This window comes from Populus trichocarpa, chromosome 5 (assembly GCF_000002775.5).
Source record: "Populus trichocarpa isolate Nisqually-1 chromosome 5, P.trichocarpa_v4.1, whole genome shotgun sequence".
NCBI classification, from domain to species: Eukaryota; Viridiplantae; Streptophyta; class Magnoliopsida; order Malpighiales; family Salicaceae; genus Populus; species Populus trichocarpa.
The window spans coordinates 19,842,249-19,869,651 of NC_037289.2; the positions used below are offsets into that span (position 1 = coordinate 19,842,249).

Below are 27,403 nucleotides of genomic sequence, written 5' to 3' on the forward strand. Positions count from 1 at the left end.
ACAGAAGACGTTGTCCGAGTATTTCGCATCTGGAAATTTTAGAGGGTTAGGACGGACTTGGGACTGATTTGCAATTTGTTTAGGTGGTGGAGGGTTCACGGTGTAGCTGCCCAGGATGTATTTGAAATTAGGATGGTAATGGCGATTTAAAGTGTTTTTTATTTAAAATTATATTAAAATAAAAAATTAGTTTTTAAAAATTATTTTAATATATTTTAATCTGAAAAAAACATGATTTACACGCATTCCCAAACACACAAGAGATCCCCGATTTTCAATCAAACTGAATTCTATGGTTTCAGTAATCGTGGCTGTTGGGTCCTTCGCGTTTTCTATTTCGATCAAATTCATTTCCGATTCCAATTTCATTAGCATTTTCTATTAAAAAAAAAATTGTTCCCCAGTCAAAGCGATTATTAGACCATCAATAGTCAAAGCTAACTATAGGCAAAAACAACCTCACATGAGCAGGGATCCTGCACGACTGTGGAATGCTGAGATGATTGCCATGAAGGAAAAACAAGGAATTCCGTCCGATCAGTTAACCAATTTAGACAGGATCTGCTATGAAGTGAAACCTGAACTACATTTATCATATCAGATGACAGAACACATGGCAGATTTGTCATATGGTTCTTTTAATCTATGAACAAAAACTAGGAAGTGAACTGGACATGCAAATATCAATCAACACAGCAGTATACAAACAAGCATCATGGAAAGCATCGTCTCTCATAAAATAGAAAGGTATAAGCATATGGTTATGCTTTAAGCAATATATAGTCTCCATCTTTAAAATTTTCAACATGACCTCGCATGATATCACCTTCAACTTCTTGCAAGTTGCAATGCAATAAATCCAAGACATGTTCCATTATTCTAATTCAAAAAATGTTTGCTGATCAAAATGAAAGGAGATTGCCCCAAATGAGTGAAATAAGCACAAGATCTGACATTTAGAAGGATTCGGTAGGAAACGGAGGTGCCCTGACACATCCCTACTACTTCAGTTTCGTAAACAGCTTTGGTGCAACCTGCATTTGAAAATGCCAAATTCAGTTGATGACCCAAACCAAAAATCTAGATGAACTTTGAAAAGGTGAAAGAGAACTTACACATTTATCAACACAGGACCAGTAATCAAAGTACTGCCCTGTACAATGTTTGTGCCCGCTCTCATCGCCTTGAATTCTCTTAACACATGCCTGTAACAAGTACCACAGAGTTATGCGCTCTCAGCCACAAAATCATATCCTTGAGCTGAAGAAATATCCATTCAGTAGAAACCAATAAAAGAAATGATTTCTTTTACCTATAACTACCAAAGAAATGATTTCAAAAATTTGTTGAGCCAGAAATGCTGGCACCAACAGAGAGCATGTCCACACTTCACTAACAAATTATCAAGAACAATCTTCTCTTATCAAGCAGCAAAAGATTGAAGATGAAGTAAAATCAGTGCTTTTTAGTCTCAGGAAGGGCAACAGTTTCGCACAAGGTCAATGGTGCAGGGAGTGAACAAGTAGATTTAAAGTTTTAGGGTATGCGCAGTGAAAGAATGGTAACAAGTTGAATAAAAGATCTTAACTAGTGAAACTGGTGTGTTTATTTGCCTTTCACTTCTGAAGCCAAGGTTTTATTAGACTATTGAGTTCATTTTCTCCAGATAGCAGACAGAAAATAAACAAATGAATACAAGGAAGAACATCACTGCAACAAACCCAATGTAGCTTTAGTGCTTTGGTGATTGCTGGTAAACTCAGCTAAGCTTCAGATGAATTCTCTAGATTTGGCTCTTTGTTTCATTTACTTTCATAAATTAACACATTAATAAAACCTCCAAAGCTTTAAGGAAAAAAAAGCATTTGGTACTCAGCCTCACAGAACCTGGATGGTTTTAAAGCTGACATATTCAATGTGCAATGCAAATACTTGTCCTCAATTTAGAAATCTTATGACAGACATTATTTAGACAATCCAAGATCAAGATCTTCACATTTTTAATTGCTTTCTAAAATAGCGGAGTATGTTTGTGCACATTTAAGAAAATACACATATGACAACTATTTCCTTATTGAGCCCAGGGAAGACAGGAAAAAGGATCATATAGTAATCCAAGTCTGTAACTTCCATGGAACCCATTTTTTTCTTTCTTTTCTTTTTTATTGAACAAACATCCCATTCATTCAATATCAAGATACAGGAAAAACCTTAATGACAAACAAAAGAACTACATGTACGCAATCCAAGATTTTCACTCATGCATTCTATAAACAAGTCGAAATCCGAAAACGCTTTACCTGATATTCAAGCAATGGCCTCACACACTTAGGCTTGCAAGCTTCCTCAAGATACTTCTTTGGATCTACAGGTTCCTCGTCCGCCCTAAATTTAATTGAAACAGAGCAAATGCATGTAAAACATCTCTCCAAATATAAGTGCAATGTAGTTTAACAAACAGGAAAAGAAAGTTCCTGCTTCAAACTAAACCAACAGTTGATATCTGCAATACAAAATATCTAAACCGGTAGTTTTTAATGGTTCTAAGCATAATTGTTCCAAATGGCGCTACACGATGTTGTCAGACATTCCACTGGTAAGGAAGACGGCGCCATGATCATGGTTCATGGCCCTAAGACAAAGTACCTAAACCAGAAAAGGTGAGACATTCTTATGTGTGCTTTCTAATGTATTTACAAAATAGAAAAGCAGGACAGACATGTACCTATATTTATTTCATTTACTTTAAACAGCAGGGATACGAACCTTCCTTTTTCAACCTCGCCTCCCCACATAAAATAATAATAATAATAATAATAATAATAATAATAATAATAATAATAACAATTTTGACTAAAGCCCCAGTTTATCACAAATATACCCTTTAAATTGGTATAATCCACTATTGATCTGCGTGTTCTAGTCCACAACACAATAACTTTTTACTCCATCGTAAAATCCAAAAACCTACCTTTCATTTCCATGGATTAGTTCACCAATATACAATCACACACCATGGCAGACTAAAAATAAGATTCAATAAATAAATCAGTAAAGCTTGCTATAAGCACATTTGAGTAGCAGTAAATTAAGAAGGACGGAATACTCACATATATTAGAACTAAAAAGTACGGTGAGACAAATTGGAGACTTCTCTGCAATTATTTGAAACCAGTTAATTTAATCACTAACGACATCCAAAGAACAAGGAAGAAGACCTAAAATATTGGAGAAGGTGCTTTTCGAATTAAAATAATATATATATATATATATATATATATATATATATATATATATATATAGGAAATTAACAGTGAGGTTAGCAAGAGTTGTGAAAATAAAGGATCGACGATGGGAGATTGAAATAGCAGATAAAGAGAAGTAAATGAACGGAATCTCACCTTGGTTGGGAGTTGGGGACACGAAAACCGGGTGATTGACGCAGGCAAAGCGACTGCTGGTTCTCTGGGATTTACTTTTCTAGAGAGATCTATGACCTGAGCCTGAGAGGACTAATGGGCCTGTCCTGGATGGACTATAAACCTTCTACATTAACGAGCCTGATTTGACCCACTTCAGTTCACAGTAATTCCTTTGATTTTTTTTATTTATTTATTTTGGGAATTATCAGGTTTCTTATTTATTTATTTATTTCAATAGTTCATAAAATAACTTGGTTTTTTTTTTATGTTTAATGAATTTCTGATGGGCCCACAAATGTAATATCTCTCCCTCAGTTTTCTTACTCATCTTTTTTCTTTCTTTTTTCGTGTATGTGAAAAACTGTGTTAACGAAAGAATATATATATATATATGAATCCAAAGTAGAGAGTACAACCCATTTGGAATGCTTTCTCCATCTCCATTTCTGAAATGTGCCTTGGTACGCCAAGGGCCATAAACAAAATGAAACAAGAGAAAATAAATAGTAGCAAGCATTGAACCAAGTCCTACTATACTAGCAACTCTGCTTAATGCACTAATTTGACAATACAAAGTCTCCCGAGTTAAGCTACTCATGGAAACTACAACCCAGGTGCAGTCCTTGTTGTTGGCACAAAATGTTGAGATTAGATCCGTACAAATGACAAGGCTTTTAGTGTTACTGTCCGCATGCCGAAGGCAGGTCCACACCTAGGGACGAAACTAGTGCACACGTTTGCCTCAGATTGCACAGATTGATAAAAACATGCTCTCCTGCTACTCTTTTTCATGTCCCAATCCTACACTGGAAACAAGGGAGAAGATCCGACTCCAAAGCGACTCCAACTAGGACTTTTTGGTCAGGGATGCAACCAATCACCCAAAATTCTGGCTTGAGTCTTTTGGTGTCATTGGGCCTTGCATTCATACACAGCTTCCTCCTGTCTCACTCAAACGAGGGATTTGCACACTCTTTCAATTGCTTTAGATCCTGCTCAATAATCCCTTGCATCAACCTACACGCACAAGGGATTGTTATGCTTTCGTCCTCCAGCAGTCTCAAAAAGGGATTTTACCAGTCTTGTTGGAGCACCCAAGGCCACTGAATTGTTTGCTCTGCAGGACATGGTATTCATATAAGCTGCGATATTTTAAATGACTTTGAGCACATGAGAAGTTATGTTTAAAATTCATGCACTACAAGCTTTTTGGCCATCCAATCGAAGCTTTTTGTCCGAGTGGCATAACTCCCTATATAGACTCTTATTTGTCAGCGAGAGGCTCAATCCACTGACAGCCAACTAGAAATTGAAAGTCAGCGAGCTGTTCATGGATTTCAAAAGGAACCTTTTAAGGGTATTTAACAGGTGCTGAAGATTGTAGGATGAAAATCTTGATATGATACTCTCAATAGAACTAAAAAGTAAATAACACCACCAGTAGAACCATTAGCTACATCAAGAACTAAGAAACAAACAAAAGCAATGATTGAGATGGAACTTCGTTTCCTCGCAGCCAATATCAAGGTTCATAAAGAAAATTTTGTAACCATTACATTCTTCAAACAGTGCATGGACAATGCTTCACAAAGTCAAAAACTTCAAACCTGGGCACCAATCTCTAGGCGCAAACCACTGTGAGGGCAATTCACGTGTAAATCTCAAAGAGGACTTGGTCCATTACACTACCAAACAATCAAGATATATCAAAATCTACTCCCAACTTCAGTTCCGAAGTGTATAATGCAATCATCCTAAACTCATTTCTTGTACTCCACAAATATAAAGCACTCAACAAGTGTTGTGGATAAAATTTCTAGCTAAGAACTAAGAATATGCATCAGAAAGGATGCAAGTGAAACACTAAATGAAGAAACAATACAACTTGGAGCAATCTCTAACAGAAGTAAAGTGAAAAGAAGAATAAAAACATAAATACCTTACAATCTCATGGGGCATCATCATCAAAAAGAACTTTATAAAACCGTTTCCTTTCTTCAGGGTCGAACAAACCACCCAGCTTATCACCACTATCATCTTGTTCAGTCATTTCTGTGCTTCCTTCCTTCCTTTTCTCTTTTCTTACAGAAACAATGCCTTTCTTCCTCTGCTTTTCTAGATTCACTTCATAGCGCCTCCGGTTATATTCATGGAGCCCTTCCTGCATCAACTCTCCAAATTTATCCTTCACAACAACAAGTGGATCCTTATCAATCAATTCTGAGCCATTATAGCCTTCTCTAAGAAGAACAGTATAAATCTGATACTTATTCGACACATAAAATATGCCTGGATGCTTAAGAAGCAGAATATTTAGTTTCTCAGGTAAATTAAACTCTCGTTTAAAATGACCCATTTTCACAATTGACATCTTCTTCCATAATGTCAATGACAGCAACTCGTGCACTAAACCCACTATTCTTTTCTCCATCTCCTTTGAACCTTCCAATAAACCTCTTGAATCCACATAAGGAGAAATATAAGGAGTAGCATTGAATTCATTAAACCTTTCCCATGATTTAACCCAAGTTGATGGCAAAGAACAACTAAAACAAGGCTTAGAAGAACCCTGTTTTCTAGCCGAAACTTCAACAGCAGAAATTGCCAAATCTGGGTTCCATGATAAAAGTTCAATCTCCATTGAACTCCTTCTCCCACTATGATTAACAAACCTAAACGTATCTGGGTATTTAGGCAAAATCCTAATCAAATAATCATCAGGGAATCCAAGATTTCTCTTTAACTCGTTAAGTTTAACAACATTAAGCCTATGATTCACACTCAACATCAACAACTTACTTAATCTCTCAACAAAGACAGGTTCTTGCGTTTCTTTAACAGACTCTTCCTCCTCCACTAAGAACAACATTCTCTTTGATAATTTACAATGATACTCATCGTTTTGTAGATAAACATCGAAACAACAAGGGTATTTTTTAAGCCAGTTAAGAGCTTTACCTTGAAGGTCTAAAGTCTTGAACTTTTTCTGAAGAAACTTGACCGGTGCATCCTGGTTGGGGTATCTAAGGATAATGTTTTTTATTTGATTATTTACTATCCATCTACGGTTTCGCGAGAGAGCAGACTCCAGATCCGGGTCTTTTTTCATGGACCAGAGTGAGAAGTTTCGATGGAGATAATAAAAGATTGATGATGATGATGATGGAGAGTTGTGATTGTGACTGCAACGGTTTAGGTTGTTGACAAACATGGCGTTGATGAAACCACTTCCCTTCCCTGGCTTCAGAGTTCAGAGTTCAGACTTCAGACTTCACTCTGCCTGCCTGCCTGCCTTTTGATGTCGAGTCTTGGTTTGGTTTATCTTTGTTTATACCCTCTTATTATGTTTTTATTTTTGCAACTTTTTATGATTGCTATTGCTTTCTTAATTCTTCTTTTTCCTGGATTATTCTAGTTTGAAAAAATTACATTTAATATTTAATATTTTGTAGTTTAGTACATATTGTAATTATTGGTTATAATTTGAAAAATTAACATTGCATCCTTTATCAACAAAAAAATTTTAAATTTAACGATTTGATCATAATACCCTCGTATATATTAATGTCCTATTTGTTTTTATATTTTAAAAATATTTTTGAAAAAATTTAAATTTTTTATTATTTTTATTTTAAATTAATATTTTTTTAGTGTTTTCAAATTATTTTAATGTTCAAAAATAATTTTTAAAAATAAAAAAATATTATTTTAATATATTTCTGAATAAAAAATACTTTAAAAAATAATCACAACCACATTTTCAAACACGCCTATAAAAGAAAGAGGATAGAAACGACAAATTAATTTATTTCTCTTCGAGCGACGTTCCTCTCTTTCTCGTCCATAAAAATTAATCAAAATCAAATTCAAAAACTATCAATTTTTCTTTTGTGTAAGGTGTCAATTTATCTTCTTGCGCATCACTATTAGTTTCTTGCGCATCACTATTAGTTTCTCGCAAGTCTTGTATTTATAACTCAGCAATAAACGAGTATGTTCCCATTATTATTATTTTTTATCGTGACATTGTAAATCATTGAAAGTGCATTTTCTTTTTGTTAAACATTGTTAATTCAATTGTTTAGTGGTTGTTTTTACTCAATGAAACTAGAAAAAAATTAAAAGGGTATCAATGCTGAAACTTTAATCTCGAAACTAGAAATATACTAAATAATTCTCTTTTTTTTGTTGAATCGACAATAATCAAAATCTAAAACATATTTTTAGTAGTGGGAAAACAATTAGTACTATTTTTCTTTATACCCTAAAAAAACCCTAAATTGAAGATTAGGGCTACTATTCACATAATTTTAATAATATTTGTATAAAACATGTTTAATTAATGTTTAACCCATATTTTTTTAAAATTTTAACCATTGTTGAACCTAATTATTATTATTTTTGGAAACCCTACAAAAACTTTTATAGTATATATATGTTATCTCTTTTCTTTCTATCTTTCTATTTATAAAGGGGTTTATTATTTCTTGGTATTTAAGCTCATTTCATCTCGTATATAGAATTAGTATGTTTAAGCACTAGATGGCAAGAATACATGTTAAGTTACTATTTAGATTGTTACTTTTGTTTACTTAGGTAGATGCATACCCTTTAACTTATTGGAAAAGGGTTCATATTTTATAGACTATTGGAATCATGTGCTTAAAGCATTTTGAGTGTTTGACGGGTGAAAGAATGCTTCTTTGGGTTTGTATTTAAAATGTGCATTTAATCTTTGTTGTTGATTGCTTTTAGGCCAAATTAAGTGAACAATACAAGAATTGAATGATAGAGGGAATGAAATTATGAAATATCAATCATAGGATGATAGAGGTTTTTAGTGCAAAACTCAAACTAACTAAAAAATTATGAAATATCAATCATAGGATGATAGAGGGAATGTAATGTATTGTTATGATGCCTCGATGTACAATATATTGAGTACGCATGAACAAGAAGGGGAAGAAGAAATTCATATATATGTTGATGCTGATATTGATGCTTCTCCTCTAACCCTAAGAATGTCAATGTGTTATTTAGGCAAACCCAATGATAGTAGGTCACCTGGAACTGAATATTTTAAAGGACATGATGATGATGTTGAAAACAACAATAAAGTGATATTAGTTGTTAAGGAACAAGATTTGAATTTAAATAAAGATGATTTTGATGCAGGTGTTGATTTGTGTGGTGATATAGATGCTATTAATTGTGATGTTGATGTTTATATTGTGGATAGTGTTGTTAGTGGTGATATGGGTGCTAATGTTGATGTTTATAGTAATGTAAAAGGAGTTGTTAGAGGTGTTATGGGTGATGATTTGGATGTTGATTGTAGTGGTGATGTTAGTGGTGTTATGGGTGTTGTGCTAATGTTATTTTTTTTTTAGTTTAACGTGGGTGTCCGAGCCAGCTTACGCGCACCTCGACTAATCCCACGGGCCCTGAAGTTAACGACCATGTAAGCCTCCAGTGGCCATCATATGAGCAACCACAGGGCTCGAACCTGAGACCACAGAGGAAGCAAACCTCTTGGTTCCAAACTCTTACCACTGGGCCACCACCTAGATGGTTATAGGTGTGCTAATGTTATTGGTGTTATAAGTGTTGGTGTTGATGGTAGTTCTGTTGTGGATGATGGTGTTGATCTTAGTTGGGTTGTGGGTGTTACTGGTGATAACATGGATAGTGATAGTGTTAAAGTTAGGACTTTTTGTGGAAGTAAGGATGGTGATTGTTGTGGTGGTGGTGGTGATGATGATGATAATGAATAGTCAGAATATGATGATTATATCCTTTTTATGAGGAATGATATGAGTTTTTTTAATGAAACTTAAGATGAATGGATTGACAACTTACAATGTGATCTTTGTTTTAGTAAATCATTAAATAATTTTTCAGATTTTGATAATGAATGGAAACTAAGTAGTGATGATGATGATGATGATAGAGATATTGAAGGTAGTGATTGTTCTGAGAGTATTAATGATTGTGATGATGAGAAAAAAGGAAATATAAGTAAAAAAAAAAATATATGGATTTGACATAGATGTCGCACCTGACATCGCAGAGACCAACACTCTTTTTTCCTATGAAAGGAAAGGTCTTTTTTATGTTTAGAGGGGAAAAAGCTTTTATGTTAAAAAGAAGTTTCTTTATACCCTCTGGACCAGTTGGTTTAAGCTCCAATCTTCTTCTCCATTATCTCGTTTAAATTTTGGTATTTCTCTCTTTAAGCTTTTCCCCTCTTTTTCTCACTATGCCACTCTATTTATTAGCAAAAAGGAATGTCATAAAACCTTTTCTAGGTGGAACAAATCCATTCATTGATCTTCTTAGGTAAATCTTTATCATCCACCATTATTGTACACCTTGTACAACATACTTGGGTTAGCTATTTTAGCACGCATTATAGTCTACTAGAGGTAGTGGCCGAAATATTTTAGGATGCTACTCATAAACATTGTACAAGGCATATCTATGATAATCTAAATAACAAAGGGTTTCATGGTTTGGAGATGAAAATTGGATTTTGTGGAGCAGCAAAAGCTTATACAAATCTCCAATACAAGTCATATTTGAAGGATATTATAGATATGGACAAAGCAGCTCTAAGTTGGTTAAATAACATCAATGCTGAAACATGGGCTAGACATTTGTTTGATAATGAGATTAAGGTTGAAAAAGTGACATTCAAATTGGCTGAGTCATTGAATAGTTGAGTTGGAAAATGTAGAAGTATGCCTATTATTTTGTTACTATAAAAGATTAGATTGAAACTTATGTTTAGGTTTCATGATAGATATATCTATGTTGCAAGTTGAGAAACACATACCACACCTTATGTTAGGGAGCTACTATATAGATCTATTGAGAAGTCTAGACATATGAGAATGATGACAGTCAGTTCAAATGAATATCAAGTTTTTGATGGCCAAACAAAAGTTTATGTTGATTTGGAAAAAATAAAGTTTTATGTGGTGAATGGAAGATGACAGACATACTTTGAAAGTATGTGGTTTCTTGTGTGCATCACAAGATACTTGACATAAAAGACTTGTGTCATGCATATTATAATGTTGAAACTTTCGGGAAAGCTTATAGTGAAGTTGCCCGTTTATATAGTAAGGTTTTCACCAATCAATGAATGTATTCTCGCATGACTTGTCATCGCATTTATAGAATAGCTTGTTTTTACTTGCATCTGTTTCTGATATCCTAACAACTACTATTTCTTCACATTCCATGCACTTTCAATTCTTAAACTTTAGTACATCCAAGCTGTTGCAAGTTTGAAAACTATTAACATTTGATGAATATGACGACATTAATTCAAATGTGTGTGATGCAAGTTTTTGGCTATTTTTTCCAGTTTGTTTGTGTGATTTGGGTTGTTGTTAGTTCTAGTGGTAATTTCGAGCAATGTAGAATTATGGTCGAAGATGATGAAGAATTGTTGTTGATGCTGCAATTTTATGGAATTGTTGTTGGAAATTTGTGTAATTAATGCTCTAGAATTTGTTGTTTTTGTTAGATTGAAATTGTGAAAATCTTTGAAGAGATCTGTTCTAGAATTTGATGTTTTTATTGAGTTGAAATGGTGAGGATCTTGGAGAAATTTGTGTAATTAATACTTTAAAATTTGTTGTTTTTGTTGGGTTGAAATGGTGAATAACTCTGAAGAAATATGTTCTTGAATTTGATGTTTTTTTTTTAGGGTTGAAATGGTGATGAAATGATGTTCAATTTGTTATAAACATTAATTTAGTGTTATTTTTGTAAATATTCAAACATTGTGGCAATGAATAGATTTCAAAATAATAATCAATGGTTAGGGCACTTTAATGATTAAATTGAATATAAACAAACTTATAAATAATAAGATTTTTTTTTTTACTAATTTTTTCTGCCAAAACAAGAAGATGAAGAGGGAAAATGTGATTTTCCAATCCAAGAGAGAGTGAAAATCAACCAAGAGGGTTGATGTAATTATCTCATTATTTGTTTTATATTAATAGTCATTAGCATAAACAAATATTACTATATATGATATATAGTTAGATATTTATTTTGGGGTGGGTGGGCAACCATTACTATATATTATGAGAGTGTTTGAGAATATAGTAACGATTACTTTTTAAAGTGCTTTTAAAATAATATTTTTTAAAGTGTTTTTCATTTCAAAACATATTAAAATAATATTTTTTTATTTTAAAAAATTTATTTTTAATATGAGCACATCAAAATAATATGAAAATATCAAAAACATATTAAATAAAAATAAAATAAATTTTTTAAAAAAAACATATTTATAGGAAAGGTTATAACGGCCCACCCCATCTATGCCACGCCTGGTTGCATGGAGTTGATGTGAAACTAGTAATCATTCGTTCTCTTTGTTGCAATTCATGGTTAAATATTGCTTATAAAAAATAAACATGCGACAAAACAAAGTCTATCAATCGCCTACAAACTCTTCAATAAGAACTGTTTTCCGGTGCCCATTCGCTTTCCTCCAGGGCAGAGTTTAACTGTTACAACATATTCAACCAGAGGACATGTATCATTATTTAGGCATTCCTACATTCCCTGGCCAAAGGCTTCCCTAATCAAGACAGAGCAATACAAATGAATTTTACACAATGGGTTGCCAACAAGCATGGCCGGGAACCTTTCTCTCCGAGTATCTAACATTATCAAAATCGAATTAGAATGAGCAAAGGTACAACAATCCACAGCAGAAATTGGGTGTTGCACATACTTGAGAAAGACAAACCATGAAACAACCATTTTGCTTAAGGTACAATGTACTGATTTGTTCGTGATTGATTTTGGATTATATGCCATCTGTGTTTCCAACGATAAGAGCACACTGAACGATCCCAGCAAGGATAAACATTCACACTATACTAGGCGGATCCCCCACCCAATTGCAAACTGCACGAGACCAGCGAGTTCTAATACAGTCCACTAATGGTGCATGCTGAGAAGGCTCGGGTTTGGTCACCTCAGTGTCTTTACCACTTGATTCCTTCCCACCAGGGCCAGACGTCACTACCACATCTGCCATGAATTCCTCGGGAGTCCACCTTGGTGGAACTGAAACCCTCAGTTTTGTGAGTCTAGGTCTCTGAACCATTGTTTCACCCCCAGAGGTTGCGTGGCTTCCATTTATATCAGATTTTGCAATCCCATTAAAATGGCAAAGATCAAACACCTTCTTACCCATCAACCCACTTGAATCCTTAAGGCCTCCCAGACTTTTGTCTAGATCCAAAATAACCTGCCAGAATTCACTCCATACAATAAAGCCAGTGCTGCAAAGGTGATCGAGTTTCTCAGATGGAAGTCTAATACCCACTTCCCTAAGGACTTGATGGAAGCCTTCAACACTGATAAAGCCACCACCACCACTCTGATCTTGTGCATCAAATGCCCTCCGAATCTGCGACTCTCTTTCTTCCAGTTCATTCTCGTCCTGAACCGAGGTGTCGAGAGCAAATAGAACTGTATAATGAGATTCGCTACCAACAACCCATATTGGCCATTTCGGGCATTTTAAATGCTGGCCAACCTTACAAAAATTGAGAGATTCTAATAGTGTGAGAAATCCAACTTCCACACTCATGGATATGCCCTTTAGAAACATGCCTCCACCGAAGTCCATCCTACCATCAAACACGTTAGGGACAGCCTGTCCACAGAGCAGAAGGTTCACAATTTCCTGTATAATGTTCAAATGAAATTATATTATCTCAGAAAAACCCAATCATTAATCCAAAGATTCACCAATAGAAAGTAAAAGGACAGATACATATCAAAGTGGAGAGGGACAAAATAGCACGTCATAGATTAATCTGTGGATATCAGACCTGTGAAGCATGCCCAAAAGGTGCAGTGACTAGGGGAAGGTTGGGATCGTCCCTGTCAGCTTGAATTGAGTCCTAAAAAAAAGGTAACATTTTGCAGGCATAAGAGGCATAAACATCCAATTTTAAAGTGGAGTGCCACTAATATACACAATTCTAACAATCAAAAGGCCATTTAATCCTGAAAGAATAACAATTTTCTGGAGCTTGTATAAATGGAACACCAAGACTGCTCCCCAAAATCCATGATTTACAATTCACAAAGGAAACTTCATAAGGCTCTGGGCACTTAACAGCACAAGCAATGCAGAAAGATGAAGCAATCTTTGTTTCTAACAATGTAACATAACCCCCCCCCCCCCCCTCCTATAAAACAGCTCACCATTGGACAAGCTCGAATTAAGATAGATTTGGAAATTAATATTTTTGACTCCTCACCCCCACCCTACCCCTTCTTCCAGAAAAAGAATAGGTTTTGACATGGACTAGCAGTACCCCCCCCCCCCCTCCAAGCTAAAATCGATGCTGATTAGGTCACACTCTCACATGGAAAATATAAAAGGGCATATAAATGAAAAGATGGCTTTTTAAGCATACCAATCCTCGGGACAGTAAGGCGGAAATAAGGAACAGTAGTGCCCCCATACGAGATTGGAAAACAGGAAGTGCTGTATGGAGTTTCTGCAATGCAGTTGTTTGTGATGTATACGTGTCGATTCTTAGAATTTTTTGCAAATCAGATGCAGATTCAATTGTAAGGCCCTCAAGTGCTTTTGCAATGATCTGCAAGATAGAAGACAATCCCTGTTAGCAGCTAAAATATCCAAAACAGCTGTGCAAAAATAGCTATTATAATCACAAGGTTTCCATTCCAAACTAATATTTAACAGTACATTGATATCAAACCTAAAGCAACTTACCTCGTTCTTTGCAAAGCCCTCAGTGTCAAGGCCAACAGCATTCAAAGTAGCAATCACAGCTCTTTTATTGTCTCCGCACATAAACAATATCTCACCCATGCTTTTAACTAGGGCTCTGTGAATGGGAAAAAGTTTAAAGACATGAAATGAAAATTGCAATGTGAGTAAAGATACATGAGATTCTATAAAAAGAATGATCATGAACCATAAATTTTTCAAGGCATCCCAACATTCCTATCAACCTGAAACACAAAGAACACACGTAACCATAGTTTTGAAACCCGGACCGGCCCGGCGGGTCGACCCGGGACCCGGGCCTGAGACCGGTCCGAGTCTAAGTAAAAACCCGCCTTGGAGTTGACCCAGTGAAACCCGGAACCCAGGCGACCCGGGCAAACCCAGTTGAGACCCGGTCTTTTTTTTTTTATACATAGCCATGAAACGACGAAGACCAACGCTGCAGAATTGTAGACGCCATACAGAGATAACCTAACTAAAGAAAAGCAATTTCAATCCATAGCTCCTATGCCCGTAATACGTCTCCACCTCAAACACGGCGTCCCCTCTGTCAATGGGCTCTACCCTTATCGGCAGTCTCTTGTAGTGATCCCACTTGTTCCCTCCAATTCATCGAGCCTGGACAACCCCTGCCTCGACACAGCGTATAACTCGCTGGTGACCAGGTGAGACTTGGTAGCGTCTGGAAGGTTGAGAAGGAATGGGACCCTGTAGTGCCCACAGACAAGCAGGTAGTTGTCAACGGTTCTGTAGATTCCATTGAAGACAGCATCCCCGATTTAGATCAGATCCTGCATCAAGACACGATTGCTATTGTTTTTTGTTTCGATGCCCATGTGTTTTCCCTCTCTCTTTATGATTTTCTTTTCCTCTTTACATTGCTGTTGTTTTCTTGTTATTTGCATAAGCACTTATTTGTGGTTGGAAAACGAATTGACGAGAGAGGGATAAGAGAGGGGAATTGTACTATAGAAGACTTCTATTAGAAGTCTTTATTTGATTTGTCAAAAACACGAGCCTCTGACCGTGATTTTTTTTTTTTTTTTGTTGACCCGGGTCAACCCATGTGACCCGTGACCCGATCATTAGACCGGGTCGACCACCGGGTTGGGTTTCAAAACTATGCACGTAACACATAAATGATAGTTGATCAAGATCATAAGAAGGTTTCAAGCCACTACTAACTGTTAAACCTTGCCCACTGACCTAAATATATGCAGTGGCAAATTATTTAAAAACCTTAAGTACAGGGACATAAGGTATAAAAGTTAAATTTTCACTAGAACCGGGTTGCGCATGGCATGCAAATAGAAGATCAAAGTGGTTTTGCTTATCCTAAAAAAGATCAAGTGCCATAAATAGGAAAAAAATTACACTTTATATGGAATCCATGACCAGACATCCACGCATCTCTTTCAGCACAAATTCAAGGAAAATTGAATCAATAACTTGATTCCACCAACCTCGCAACTTGTAATAAATCAACCATACATATAAAGAATATAATTGCAGAAAATAACTCACAGAAGGCCAATGGAAAAACCTAAGATATGAAGTCATTACACTATCACAAGTTAAAAATAGAACAGTTCACAACACTTAAAAAGCAACTAAGCACATCTAAGCAATGAGTTCAATAATTCCTCTTTGTTCATAAATCAAAGGATCATAAACAATAACATAGATTGAAAGCAAATAAAGAATCAAGTACCAAGATTTAAATGCAACTGGGAAAAAAAAGGTCATCTATAGCATGAGTAATATTATGTGAATCCATGAGTAAAACAGATGGCTTATAATCACCTTGCTTTTGCATCTTCAGTAAGAGAACTGAAATTATCCGATGCAACATATTGACTTTTAGACAATCCTCCAGAGCCCAAATTTTGTGGCACATTTGATGTAACTTTGCCTATTTCATTCGGAAAGAAAAGAAGGTGTTTGAGAACAAATGCCTGCACAACCACACAAAATATTGTAAGAAAATCAATAGCGATTTTGAACTGAAGCTATAAATATTGTAAATCAGTAGAGCACCAAGAAAACTAAAAACAAGATGAAATGATAAGGAGATAAAGAGCTAAATATACACACTTATACTGCAAGCAATGTCTGGTGCAAAGAAACGATGATTGATACAATTGTATAACTTTTAGACTTCAATAACTACCTTGTACAAAATCACAGGCTACCCACTTCCAAGCCAGATATCAACCTTTAACCTCCTCCATTTTGGAGCAATTCAAAAAACAGCCATAATAATGTAAAGTGATCAGGTCAGTGGCTCAATATTATTATGAAGAAAAAGAAAATTTCCTTTGGTTCATTATGGCCTATTGGACCTTGAGTTTGTGGTATCCTCTATTTCTCTAAACCCTTAATGCCGAGTCCGATGATTCGAAAACATATACATACATATATAAAACAAATTTTGCAAAGGTCATTGCCTAAAAGTTTTTGCAATCACCACAAAGTCAATATATAACAATTATTTCAAATATTTAAAATAAACATCTGATGTACAACAAATTGTCCAAATTATGTATGTGTTAGCTAGTGGTTTCAAAGAATATCATAGGGGATGGACGTATAACAGCAATACATTAAATCAACTTAGCAAACCCAGAATAGTTGTGGTCAATCACACAAGTCATCTTTCTATATTCTGATTCTATTAAGGCCAAACTTCCTGTAAGTTATTGGCAACCAAATGACTTTTAGGTTATGTTCGGCAGGGTGTTGATGGGGGTTAAAGTTTTTGGACGGTAATCATTACCCCCCTTAACAATTCACCTTTCCCAAAATTTAACCAAGCAAACTTAAATTTCACAATAATAAATTTTAACCCCCATCAACCCCCTGATCAAACATAACCTAAAAGTCATGGAGGGAAATATTCACCCTTCAAGCAACACTAATTTTTTATACTCCCTCCCCTCCTTTTTTTCTGAAAACACACACCAAATAATTTCTCTCTCACACACAAATCATTACTAATAATTTAATTACTTCCTATCTCTTTCCACTAACAATCTACCCTTCTATTTATTGACACACCAAACATCCTTAAAAACTATTTTTACACCCTAAAAGATTACTCTTGTAATAATCCACTCGCAATTTTTAAACTCATACCAAATGCCACCTTGGTCAACTTTTCTCCATTGTGCATACTAACTACTAGTTGAATCAATCTTCAGCGTCAATAAGTCTCCAAGTCTTCATTGCACAAAAATTAACATCAATAGATTGAAGAGCTAGTAGTTTGGCAGCTAGCAAGGGCTCCTGTTGTATAGTTGACCTCAAGCAAAATTTCTAGTAACTGCTACTGAGATAAACCATGTTTGAGTTCAATTCAAAGCATTTTTTCTAATCTCTGTGATACCCACAACAGTAAATGTAGCATCCTCACCCTGCATTTGGCTTCTTTGAAGATTAATTAAATTCTTTCACATAACCATGGCTTCAAATTGTCACAAGCCCCATAAATTCCACTATCAGTTACAAATAAATCTAGAAATGAATGGCATAGACATCCATTTGAAAATCAATTCTATGAATGACTAGATGGTAGCCTAAAGAGTGAAACAAAAAAAAAAGATGAAATTAAAACATCCATGATGAAACTGCAGGTTGACATCCAAGTAGCCTGGCAAAAGAAAGCTCATTTCTTCAACATGATACCATGGTCAACGATCCATTTAGGGACCACATCCACCCCACCCGGTTCCAATTCCCATAACACAAAAAAAAAAAAAAAAAACCTTGACTTGTCCATAGAACACGCATAATATAAAAATTGATTAAACATACTAACAAAAACAGAAAAAACAGCATAATTAGAAATCGAGGGATTACTTGTATAGTTGCTAAGACGCCACAGGGCCCACCTTCATGCTGCACTAGTCCCATAGATGTTTCTGGATCAGGACTAAACCTATAGGAACGTTCAACATGATATTAGACAATAATGGGCATGCCAATGGAAGTATGGAACTACAGTAACATCATGATTTTCATAACGAACCAGATCTCAAAAACGTTGTGCAACAACTAATTCTACAAACTATCAAACAGACTCTTATGAATATACATCTTTTCCCTTTCATCACTACATTGACACAAATTCCACTCTTCTCCACTGGAAATTGCTGAACATGAATCAAATTGCTAAAATTCACTATCATGACCCCAGAGAATCATGTCATAACTAAACATGCAAAACCATTTGCAATATGAAAGTTACCAAATTATTCAATACCTTATGCCCTGGTTACTCCACTGAGCAAGAATGTCATTAGAAACACCGCTCCCAAACACCATCGAAAACAACTCATTAGCTTCCTCACTCGATAATTCCTTTCCCGAACTCCCCTCCTTCAAACCAAAATCTACCTCCTTTCTAACAAAATCTGTACTTTTACCAGGGCTTCTATCAACTGTTGCTTTTGAAGGCGAAAGCGACTGGGAAGGAGAAGGGGAGTCAACTCTCGTCTCGAGAAGCCGCTTCTCAGCAGCCGCTGCCATGAGCTCGCGCTTCATCCGCCTCAAATCCTCCGGCGATGCCACAGGAGCTCCAGCGTCCCTCGGCTTGCTCCGCTTAGGTTCAGGTGGCGAGTTTTGCATGCTCATTCTAAGAGCCGTTCTCAAGTCGTCTTCTTCTTGATCCGCCATTGACGAAGAAAAATAAGAATCAGAATCGCAGATCGAAAGAGGCTTGTAATTAAGCGAATTTAGGGTTTCATGTGTTTATTTACAGGTCGTTTGAATTCAGTAATTAAAATTAATAACAGGATTGGATTGGATTTGATTTAAAGATGACGAGATAAAAAATGATTGCGATTATAAAAACCCTAATTTATTAGGGTTTGGAATTTCTGGTTTAGAACGTGAATGGATTTGGATTTCATTTGGGCATTCGATTTTCAACAAAGAAGAATGAAGGTAGGATTGGGATTTTCAAGTCTACATAGGGTTAAAAAGTGAAAGAAGATTATCTGAAAAGGAAGTTGCCGGGCCCGAACGATGTCGTGTACTTTATAAACAGTGAGTCGATGGTTAATTACCCTTAATGAAATGACATGTTTCACCTTGTTATGGAGTTCAAGTTATGGGCGTGTTTGATGGAAAGGCTAGGGTAGTTGAGGAAATTAAGAGCATGTGATTTATCTTTAATTAAAGAGTATAGTTTAGTGACCTGACGGTTAACTGTTTTTTTTTTTTTAAGGGCCGTGTATTTTTTATTTTAAAATATTTTTTAATTTTATTTTTAATATTAACAAATCAAAACAATCCAAATCATAAAATAAAATAATTTAAAACTAAAAAAATTAATTTTTTTAAAAAATATATAATACATCAACAGTTCCAAACACCCCCTAATTCTTTTCTTTTTCAGAGAGCAAAGCGCTTTATTTTTGGTGTCCAAAGAGAATCTTTGCCAGAATAGAAAGGTGAGATTTGGTATAGTGTTTTTTGGTTTATTGTTGAATTTATATTCATGATGAATTTCCAACTATGGGATGTTGTGTCTTCGAGGATAAGCGTTTGATGTTGATTGAAACATTAGATATGTGGTTAGTGTGTGGACTCGGGTCCTCGGGTCCTAGAAGTGAAAAAAAGTCCAAAGTGGGCTTTTCATGTAAATATTTTGTTTTGTGTGTATTTGATATTATATGATATTTTTTAAAAATATTTTTTAATTGAAAATATATATATAATAATGTTTTTTCATAATATTTTTTTACATTAGGATATCAAAATCATCTAAAAAAATTATTTTAATGTTTTTTAAATAAAAACAATTAAAAAAACACTTTAAAAAACATGTTATATTGCAAAAACAAACACTCTTTGTGTTGAAAATAAGGGATTGGTGTGTTAGATTAAGATCGTATGATTGTAACTTGTAAAATGGACTTGAGCTTCTTTTTTTTCTCTCGGAAATAAAAAGAAAAGATGTTTAAGATTGAGAGAAGGAAGGAGGAAGCGTTTACGCTCATGAATAAACTTGGCATGTCCATTTTAACAAGGCCTACATGATATAGCAGTTTTTCACACATCTCAGAGCCAAATAAAAAGTAAAAAAACAAAAATAAAAACAAAATTAGCTTTCAACTTTAAGGAAAGAGCTACATTGGAGAGCCAAAATAGCAATTTTATGTTGGAGAGTCATTCAATTTAGTCTGGTTTTTGGTTCCTAGTCTGATTTTATTAGTAGCCATGATCGGGGCTATAGTACTGACAGATTGATTAAAAGTGTTAAAAGTTTGTTAAATATATTTTTATGCAAAATAAAGATTTTGATTGGAGTTGTGTTACGTAGTTACAATTAATAAATAGTTTTATTAATAACAAATATATTAAAACACAATTGACTCTTCTAAAATACTTTTTACCAATAGAGTGCATATAAAAAAAAGTTATATTTATATTATTCAAAAAACCATATTATCAATTTAACTATTCTAAATAACATCTTCTTTTATGCCACCACTGGCTACCGCTTCAAGTCATCCTCTTTAAAGACTTGAGGGAGACATTAAAGGCTAGGCCCTTGGAATCATAGATGATGGATCTATTATTATCACTTGTCAGCAAATCTTTTGATCCAATACTCCAAAAGCTAGAACTCTTGGTTGCCATCCACCTCACTAGGATGAGCTCATAAAAAGATCACTGACAGTTTAGAAAAAGAAAAAAAAACTCTCAAAGATGAAAACATAAATTGAGATTGCATTATAATGGTTTATGAAAAATGATTTTTTTTACTTTAATTTATAGTTCAAAAGTTATTTTTCATAAATAATTTATATAAAAAATGACTTAAAATAGTTTTAAGTTGGAAGTATATTTAATATAAAAAAAACTCAAAACAACATTTTTAGATAATACAGATAATATAAATTATCATTCAGATAAAATTTTTATTTTTTATTAAATTAAATTAAATTCTAACTCAATTTTGTAATAGATTAATTATTTGAACTAAAATGTATTCCTAGCCAAATATATTTATAACTTTTTTAAAATTTAAGTTAAAAACTAACTTAAACCAAATTTTAAAAAGAGAAAATTACTCTTAACATTTTGTAGTTTGTTTCATATTGCAATTATCCATTCTAGTTTTTAAAAAATACTATTTACATCCTGGACTTTGTACGCGTGCTAACACTTAACATCATCGCAAAAAATTAAAAAAAATATCTGATTATTTATAGGATAACTATTATTTTTTATTTAATAACTAAAAAGCTCCTAAAATGTAATAAAAATGATAACATCATAAGTATTGATATCACAACTTCAACACCAAACTAATATTAAAACTTTATCAAAAATTGGAAAATAACCAAAAAATAGTATTTCATCAAACACTTTTTGTGCAATACAAAATCAACCCCAATTTCATATTTTTCATCAACACAAATGTCATAAAATCGAATCTAGCCATCTAAATCTTTTACCCGTTCAAACTTTCAAAATAATGTTTTTGGTGGAGTCTCGAAACTAGACATGAAAATTGGGTTCTGAATAGAAAGATGGGAGCTAACATGGTGTATCCAAGGCACTTTAAAGGTTATAATTGTAGTTCCTATAATCTGGTTTCTACAAAACATATAAATGCATATCAACATATAAAAGTAAAATAACTTACAGTACTTGTTGATAAAAAATAAACTCGAAGAGATAGATTGAGGCAAAGATCAATCCTCTAACCTTAAAATGATTTATTGTTTGCTCTATGGTGCTAGCAGTGTGATTGCAATATTATTTTTCAGACTTACATAATCTCTTATTATTAGCAGCACAATCGAGAATAAACAGCAAACAAAAAAAATATATGTTACTTTCTATAAGAAAGTAAGAAATGAGCAGAGGGATTTTGGTAGAGAGAATGTAGAAGGGGTAAGTTTTAGAAAGACTAAAAATATTTTGAATAATAAAAACCATGTTAGGGTTGTCTTTTTTTATAAGCAAATTCTAACAATTAAATTAATGTTATTTTTATTTAAAATAAACAGACATATCTTTACAAGGATACAATTAAATTAACGTTAATCCATTTTAGAAGAACACAATTCTTCATTCATTAGATGTAACTTTTCATTCACCCTAACAATCCCCCATGTGAATGAAAAATGTTTGATTAAAAGAAAATACAAAGTAGACACAAAAATTTGAGAGTAACAACGAAAAGTCTGCATCAGGTAAGCTAACTTTTGACCTTGAAACTTTTCTAATGAAAAACTATTGGATTCACTAAGCTAACTAGTGAACATGATGTCTTGAGTTATTTAGCCTTTTATGTAAACCCAGACAATAGAAATCACATAGCTCCTCTTCTTACAATTTTGATTCTCACAGTTATGTTCATTTTAGCCCCGAACACATCCTGGTTTTAGAGAGTGCTTTAAAGAATTTAGTCTTTTTTCATTTCTCATAGAATTTGCCTCGTTTTACACTTACATAAGTGAGTTTTATTAAGAGTATCCTACAATATCCCACTTGAATTTCTCAAGCAATAAGAATCATTAAAAGCTTAGTTTATCATGGTTTTTGCTGCAAATAACACTTTTCATCATATAAAATGGGTAAAAGTGCTACTACTGAATTGACACATGATTTGGTTGTCCCTTTGAACTTATATTTTGGGATCTCCAAACAATTAGGTTGGATTTCCATAATGACAATTCTTTGAATATAGGCTTTAATCATATTCCCCTTGATGATTTATCAACTTGCTCTCTTGGATGATGTGATCTTGGCTATGACATCAAATGATCCATTAGGAGTTTTTATTGGGTCTATTATGAGGCCTAAAATGAAGTGGATGCAAGAGGAGTTCATTGAGCTAAGTCAAGAAGTTTGGGTTAAAAAGGTTTAGATCTACCACTCTGGATCTTTGTGTACTTTTTGGTTCATATATAGAGTCCCAGGATGAGTTTGGATGCGATTATACTTAGGTTGAGAACTAGACATATGTATTTTTATAATTATATATAGTAGGCCCACTAATTCATCTGAAAGAGAAACATACATGTTTCAAGTTGAGCTTAGAATATGCTAGCAAAGTGCAAATAAATAAATAAATAAACATTATTTCTTTAAGAGTTATGGATTTCATTCATTACAATGAGCCCTTAATGTTATTGAGAATTTATATGGCAGCTTTTATCTTACTTATTTTGTAAGAATTTCATATCAAACAAGAAGAAATAATTTGTCAGAAATTAATTCTTATTTTATAAGGTATTACATTTTTGTTCAACAAGGATTCTTTAATAATTATTTATCTTAGGCATTTCTCACTATCATATACAGAAAATGGTAAAAATCAATCTTAGACTATTTTTTTTTATTTATTTGTATTATTTTAAACCTAATTCTAATTATTTTGGGCTTTATTTAAATTAGGTGCATATCGGACCGATTAGTTTCGGGGTTTACATATAAATATTCTTATGTAAGGATTTTATTTAGGTTGACAATAATAACAAAGTTGATACATGTTGTGTGTGCTCTGTTTGTTGTGAGTGATTCTCATACTTTAGTTTTTAACTGAATTACTCAAACTTATCAAAGGATTAACCAATCTTTATGGTGTATTCTATACTTCTCATCGCATCTTGATATAGGCATAGGATGGAGGTGGTCTTCCTTAAAGTCTTGGTTATTTGGGAAAAGGTTTATGCTAGGTCAAGCTTAAATTTAAACTTGATCTTATCTTTCTTGGGAAGAAATCAATTTGTTTATGGGTTCATGAATCCTTATATCCGTAAAGTTCGCATCAATTGGTATCAAAGCTTGCTCTAATTTTAGGTTATATCTTTTCAATTCGTGTTCTTTAATTTTGCTTTAATTCTCTATGCCTTAGTTTCGACTAGTTTAAAAGAAAATCCTCGCTCTTGTGTTTTCTTAGTTTGCTGATTGTTAGCATAAAAAAAACCTAGTTTGTGTTTTGTGGATTGCCGATTACTAGAGCAAAAGTATATATATATATATATATATATATAAAAGTTAGTTCTTGATTTATTTTGAGTTTGCTGAATAAGAAAAAAAAAGGATAAGAAATTGAGATTTGTTGATTTGATTGAAAGTTTAGAGGAAAAAAACTGATCTTTGAGTTATTTTGATTTGATTCATGAAATCTTATTGGGTTGGTATTAATTCCTTTAGTTCTCAGGTTTAGTATAAAAAATCTTTAGTTTCTTGATTTTCTTAATTGTCTTGATTTTTTTTAATTCTATAATTTTAATCTTGTCTTCATATCGTCATATATCTTGTATGAAACTTGCATTGTTACTCTTAAAATTTGCATTTATAGTTTCATCAATTTGCTAGTTTTTAGTTAAATATTTGCTTCTCAAGTCAATAATTAATTAAAATTTTCTACTTTGCTTAGTTGATTTATTTGATTATTATGCCAATTACTTTTAAGAACTGAAAGTTATGGATTGAGAGGTAAAAGTTGTAGTGAGTATATTTGAATGAAAAGCCTATAAAAATTATGTAAAACACGAGAGGAGAGACATTAATTTTAGAGTAAACACGTGAGGGAGTGTTTGAGAATATTTTTTAATCTTTGCTACTAACATTTATTTTTAGAAATTAAAATGCCCACCAAAAGTGATTCATCATAAAAGGGTAATAATGTTGGAAAATGCTAAAACTCATTTATCTTTCCATCCACATTCAAAATATTCTTTAAAGGAGATTTCAGAAAAGGTGACATGGGAAGAGACACTGGACAATGGAGAGAGAAAAATAAAGATTTAAAGCTTGAATGAAGTGTAGTCTGAGGAAAAAAAACTACAAAATATAAAAAAAGAAAACAATAAGTTCTAGAGCAAAGAAAAAGAAAGAAATAAACTAAAAATACATTATAGCAGAGAAGCCACGTAATCCCATAAGAGTTGGAGCAAAGAAGAAGAAGACAATTGTTGATATTGGGTTAGTGTGCATAAACGATAAGAATTAGAGTTATAAACTATAAGTATTGAAAGAAAAAGAAAATAACACAACAAAATGGATGAAAGGAAAGATGTAAAACAGACAAATAAAGTGCATTAAATGCATAATCAAAACTTTATAAAACCTAAAACATGATATTGTCAACAAACCTCAAAACTTACAAAAATTACGAAATTGTCATTTCTATAGGGAGTGAATAGTGAATGTCCATTATATATTAGCATATTTGTTAATAATTAATAATAATATCAGGTGTCGTGATTTATTAAAGATGTAGCATTTTTATACCCAGTTAGTATTGTTCACGTGCATTGCAGTGGTTTGGATATTTTTTTTCTAAAAAAAACTGAATATACATCTTTTTTATGTGATTTTTATATAAAAAAATCTCAAGTACAACAATTTTATGTGTGCATTTAATTAAATAAATCAAGATCCATCTATGTCTAAGAAAATCATTAATGATAGCTATGGATAAAATTAGAAAAACTAAGAGACAAATGTACATCAAAATATTAGATCTCGTAACATGAGTCATTTATCAAGTTGTGTTTAATGATTTTATTTATTAAAATTAATTTTTATTTAATCATATGATAATAGAAATCGCATATACATGAAGTTGATTGAATAAAACTAGAGGAAAAAAAAAATATTATGCAAGATTGCACATATTAGAAATATTATCTAAAACTAGATGTTTTTTTATTTTTTAAAAACATTTATTTATATAAAACATAAAAAATTATAGATGAATTAGAATAATCTTTTTAAAAATTAAATACATACAAAATAATTAATATCATTTGCTATTTAAAAAATGTTAAATAAACAAAATAAAAAACTAGAGAGGAGGGGTGCTAATTTAAATGTAAAAAGTATTTTAAAAATACATATTAAAAACATGTATCAATTAAAAAAATAAAATTAGAAAAAAGAAAAAGAGGTTAGGCTCTGTTGCGCCTAACATGTGTATGCTTCATATTTTTTTTTTGAAAAAAATAAGGTCAAATGACGCATCGTTTGTTGAGGTAGACGACATGTCATTTGTTTTCCTTAGATTTTGGCTACTATGGTGGCCAATAAATCAAAAATGATATTTCTTTTTATCTACAAACCGATTTTTCAATCAATTTTGACCAAAAATACCTTAAAACACTCTAGACATTTGACAAACCCATTAATTGCCATTTGCCATAAAAAACCACACAAAAATCCAAAATCAACACGGAACCAAAAATTTTCCTGATCTTAAAATTGATTTTTCAGGTAATTTAAAAGTGAAAAGGCACTTAAGTGGAACTCTTCTCACCAAATAGAACTCCTTTACACCAATATCAACCATCTTGGTGGTTGAAATCGATCTTAACACTGTTTTTTTCTATCTACCTTTGAAATTTGGTGACTTTCTCTCTTCTTTTCAAACTATGGATTTAAAAACAAAAAAATATAACGTTTTGGACTAAAATTGATCTTTTTTTGGAATTTTTAAAATTAGAGGGACACGATACTTATAATTTGAAAAGTATGAAGTCTACGATGAACATGTCTCATAAAGTCCAAAAGCCATCCATTTCCTGAGTTTCTCTCACTTTGATCCCTTATCGTTTAATCTAACCATTTTATAAGAAATTAATTGAAATCAGCCTATAATTTAGTTCTATAAGGGTGAAATTGAAAATAAAATCAGGACTAGAAAAAATATTATGAACAATGAATTCACAATATTTTTTAAGAGGATTCACAGTGTAATTTGTACAATAAATCCCCACATCTTTTAGAGGATTACCAATGTATTACTTTAAAATTATTTAAAAAATATAGTTATTATTAACTATAAACTAAAAGAGGAGGGGGTTTTACTGTACCCCTCATCACAAAGCCATTGGAATAATGCTTTGTTTTGTTTTTATTTTATTTTTTTTGCTTTGCTTTGCTTTTTTGCTTTGTTTTTTTCTTTTCAATTAATTTTTTTTTGTTTAATTTCATTCTTTAATATTATATTTTTTTTCTATTTAGTTATCACACTCTAATCTAACCATTTTATAAGAAATTAATTGAAATCAGCCTACAATTTAGTTTTATAAGGGTGAAATTGAAAATAAAATCAGGACTAGAAAAAATATTATGAACAATGAATTCACAATATTTTTTAAGGGGATTCACAGTGTAATTTGTACAATAAATCCCCACATCTTTT

At 32.9% G+C, this 27,403-nt stretch overlaps 3 protein-coding genes across 4 annotated transcripts; all 3 read right to left on the minus strand.

Annotated features, from left to right (window-relative positions):
- Positions 1 to 713: 713 nt before the first annotated feature.
- LOC7492462 (cytochrome b-c1 complex subunit 6-1, mitochondrial) lies at positions 714 to 3,525 on the minus strand. Its single transcript, XM_002307457.4, has 5 exons — positions 3,402 to 3,525; positions 3,111 to 3,155; positions 2,301 to 2,385; positions 1,116 to 1,205; positions 714 to 1,034 (listed from the first exon to the last, which is right to left on the minus strand). Coding segments are annotated over exons 2-5 (210 nt in total). The 5' UTR covers positions 3,113 to 3,155; positions 3,402 to 3,525; the 3' UTR covers positions 714 to 1,001.
- A 316-nt stretch (positions 3,526 to 3,841) lies between these two features.
- LOC7492463 (protein WHAT'S THIS FACTOR 1 homolog, chloroplastic) lies at positions 3,842 to 6,744 on the minus strand. 2 transcript variants are annotated; one of them, XM_024600660.2, is made up of 2 exons: positions 5,362 to 6,744; positions 3,842 to 4,439 (listed from the first exon to the last, which is right to left on the minus strand). In XM_024600660.2, the coding sequence occupies exon 1, from the start codon at positions 6,631 to 6,633 to the stop codon at positions 5,371 to 5,373; it is 1,263 nt and encodes a 420-aa protein (XP_024456428.1). In that variant the 5' UTR covers positions 6,634 to 6,744; the 3' UTR covers positions 3,842 to 4,439; positions 5,362 to 5,370. The 2 variants fall into 2 exon arrangements, with proteins under 2 accessions (XP_024456428.1, XP_002307494.1); XM_002307458.3 differs by having other exon boundaries at positions 3,842 to 4,539.
- A 5,132-nt stretch (positions 6,745 to 11,876) lies between these two features.
- LOC7469216 (uncharacterized) lies at positions 11,877 to 19,240 on the minus strand. Its single transcript, XM_006383558.3, has 7 exons — positions 18,491 to 19,240; positions 18,088 to 18,166; positions 16,033 to 16,184; positions 14,212 to 14,326; positions 13,889 to 14,074; positions 13,295 to 13,366; positions 11,877 to 13,146 (listed from the first exon to the last, which is right to left on the minus strand). The coding sequence occupies exons 1-7, from the start codon at positions 18,901 to 18,903 to the stop codon at positions 12,322 to 12,324; spliced, it is 1,842 nt and encodes a 613-aa protein (XP_006383620.1). The 5' UTR covers positions 18,904 to 19,240; the 3' UTR covers positions 11,877 to 12,321.
- Between the last annotated feature and the right edge of the window lie 8,163 nt (positions 19,241 to 27,403).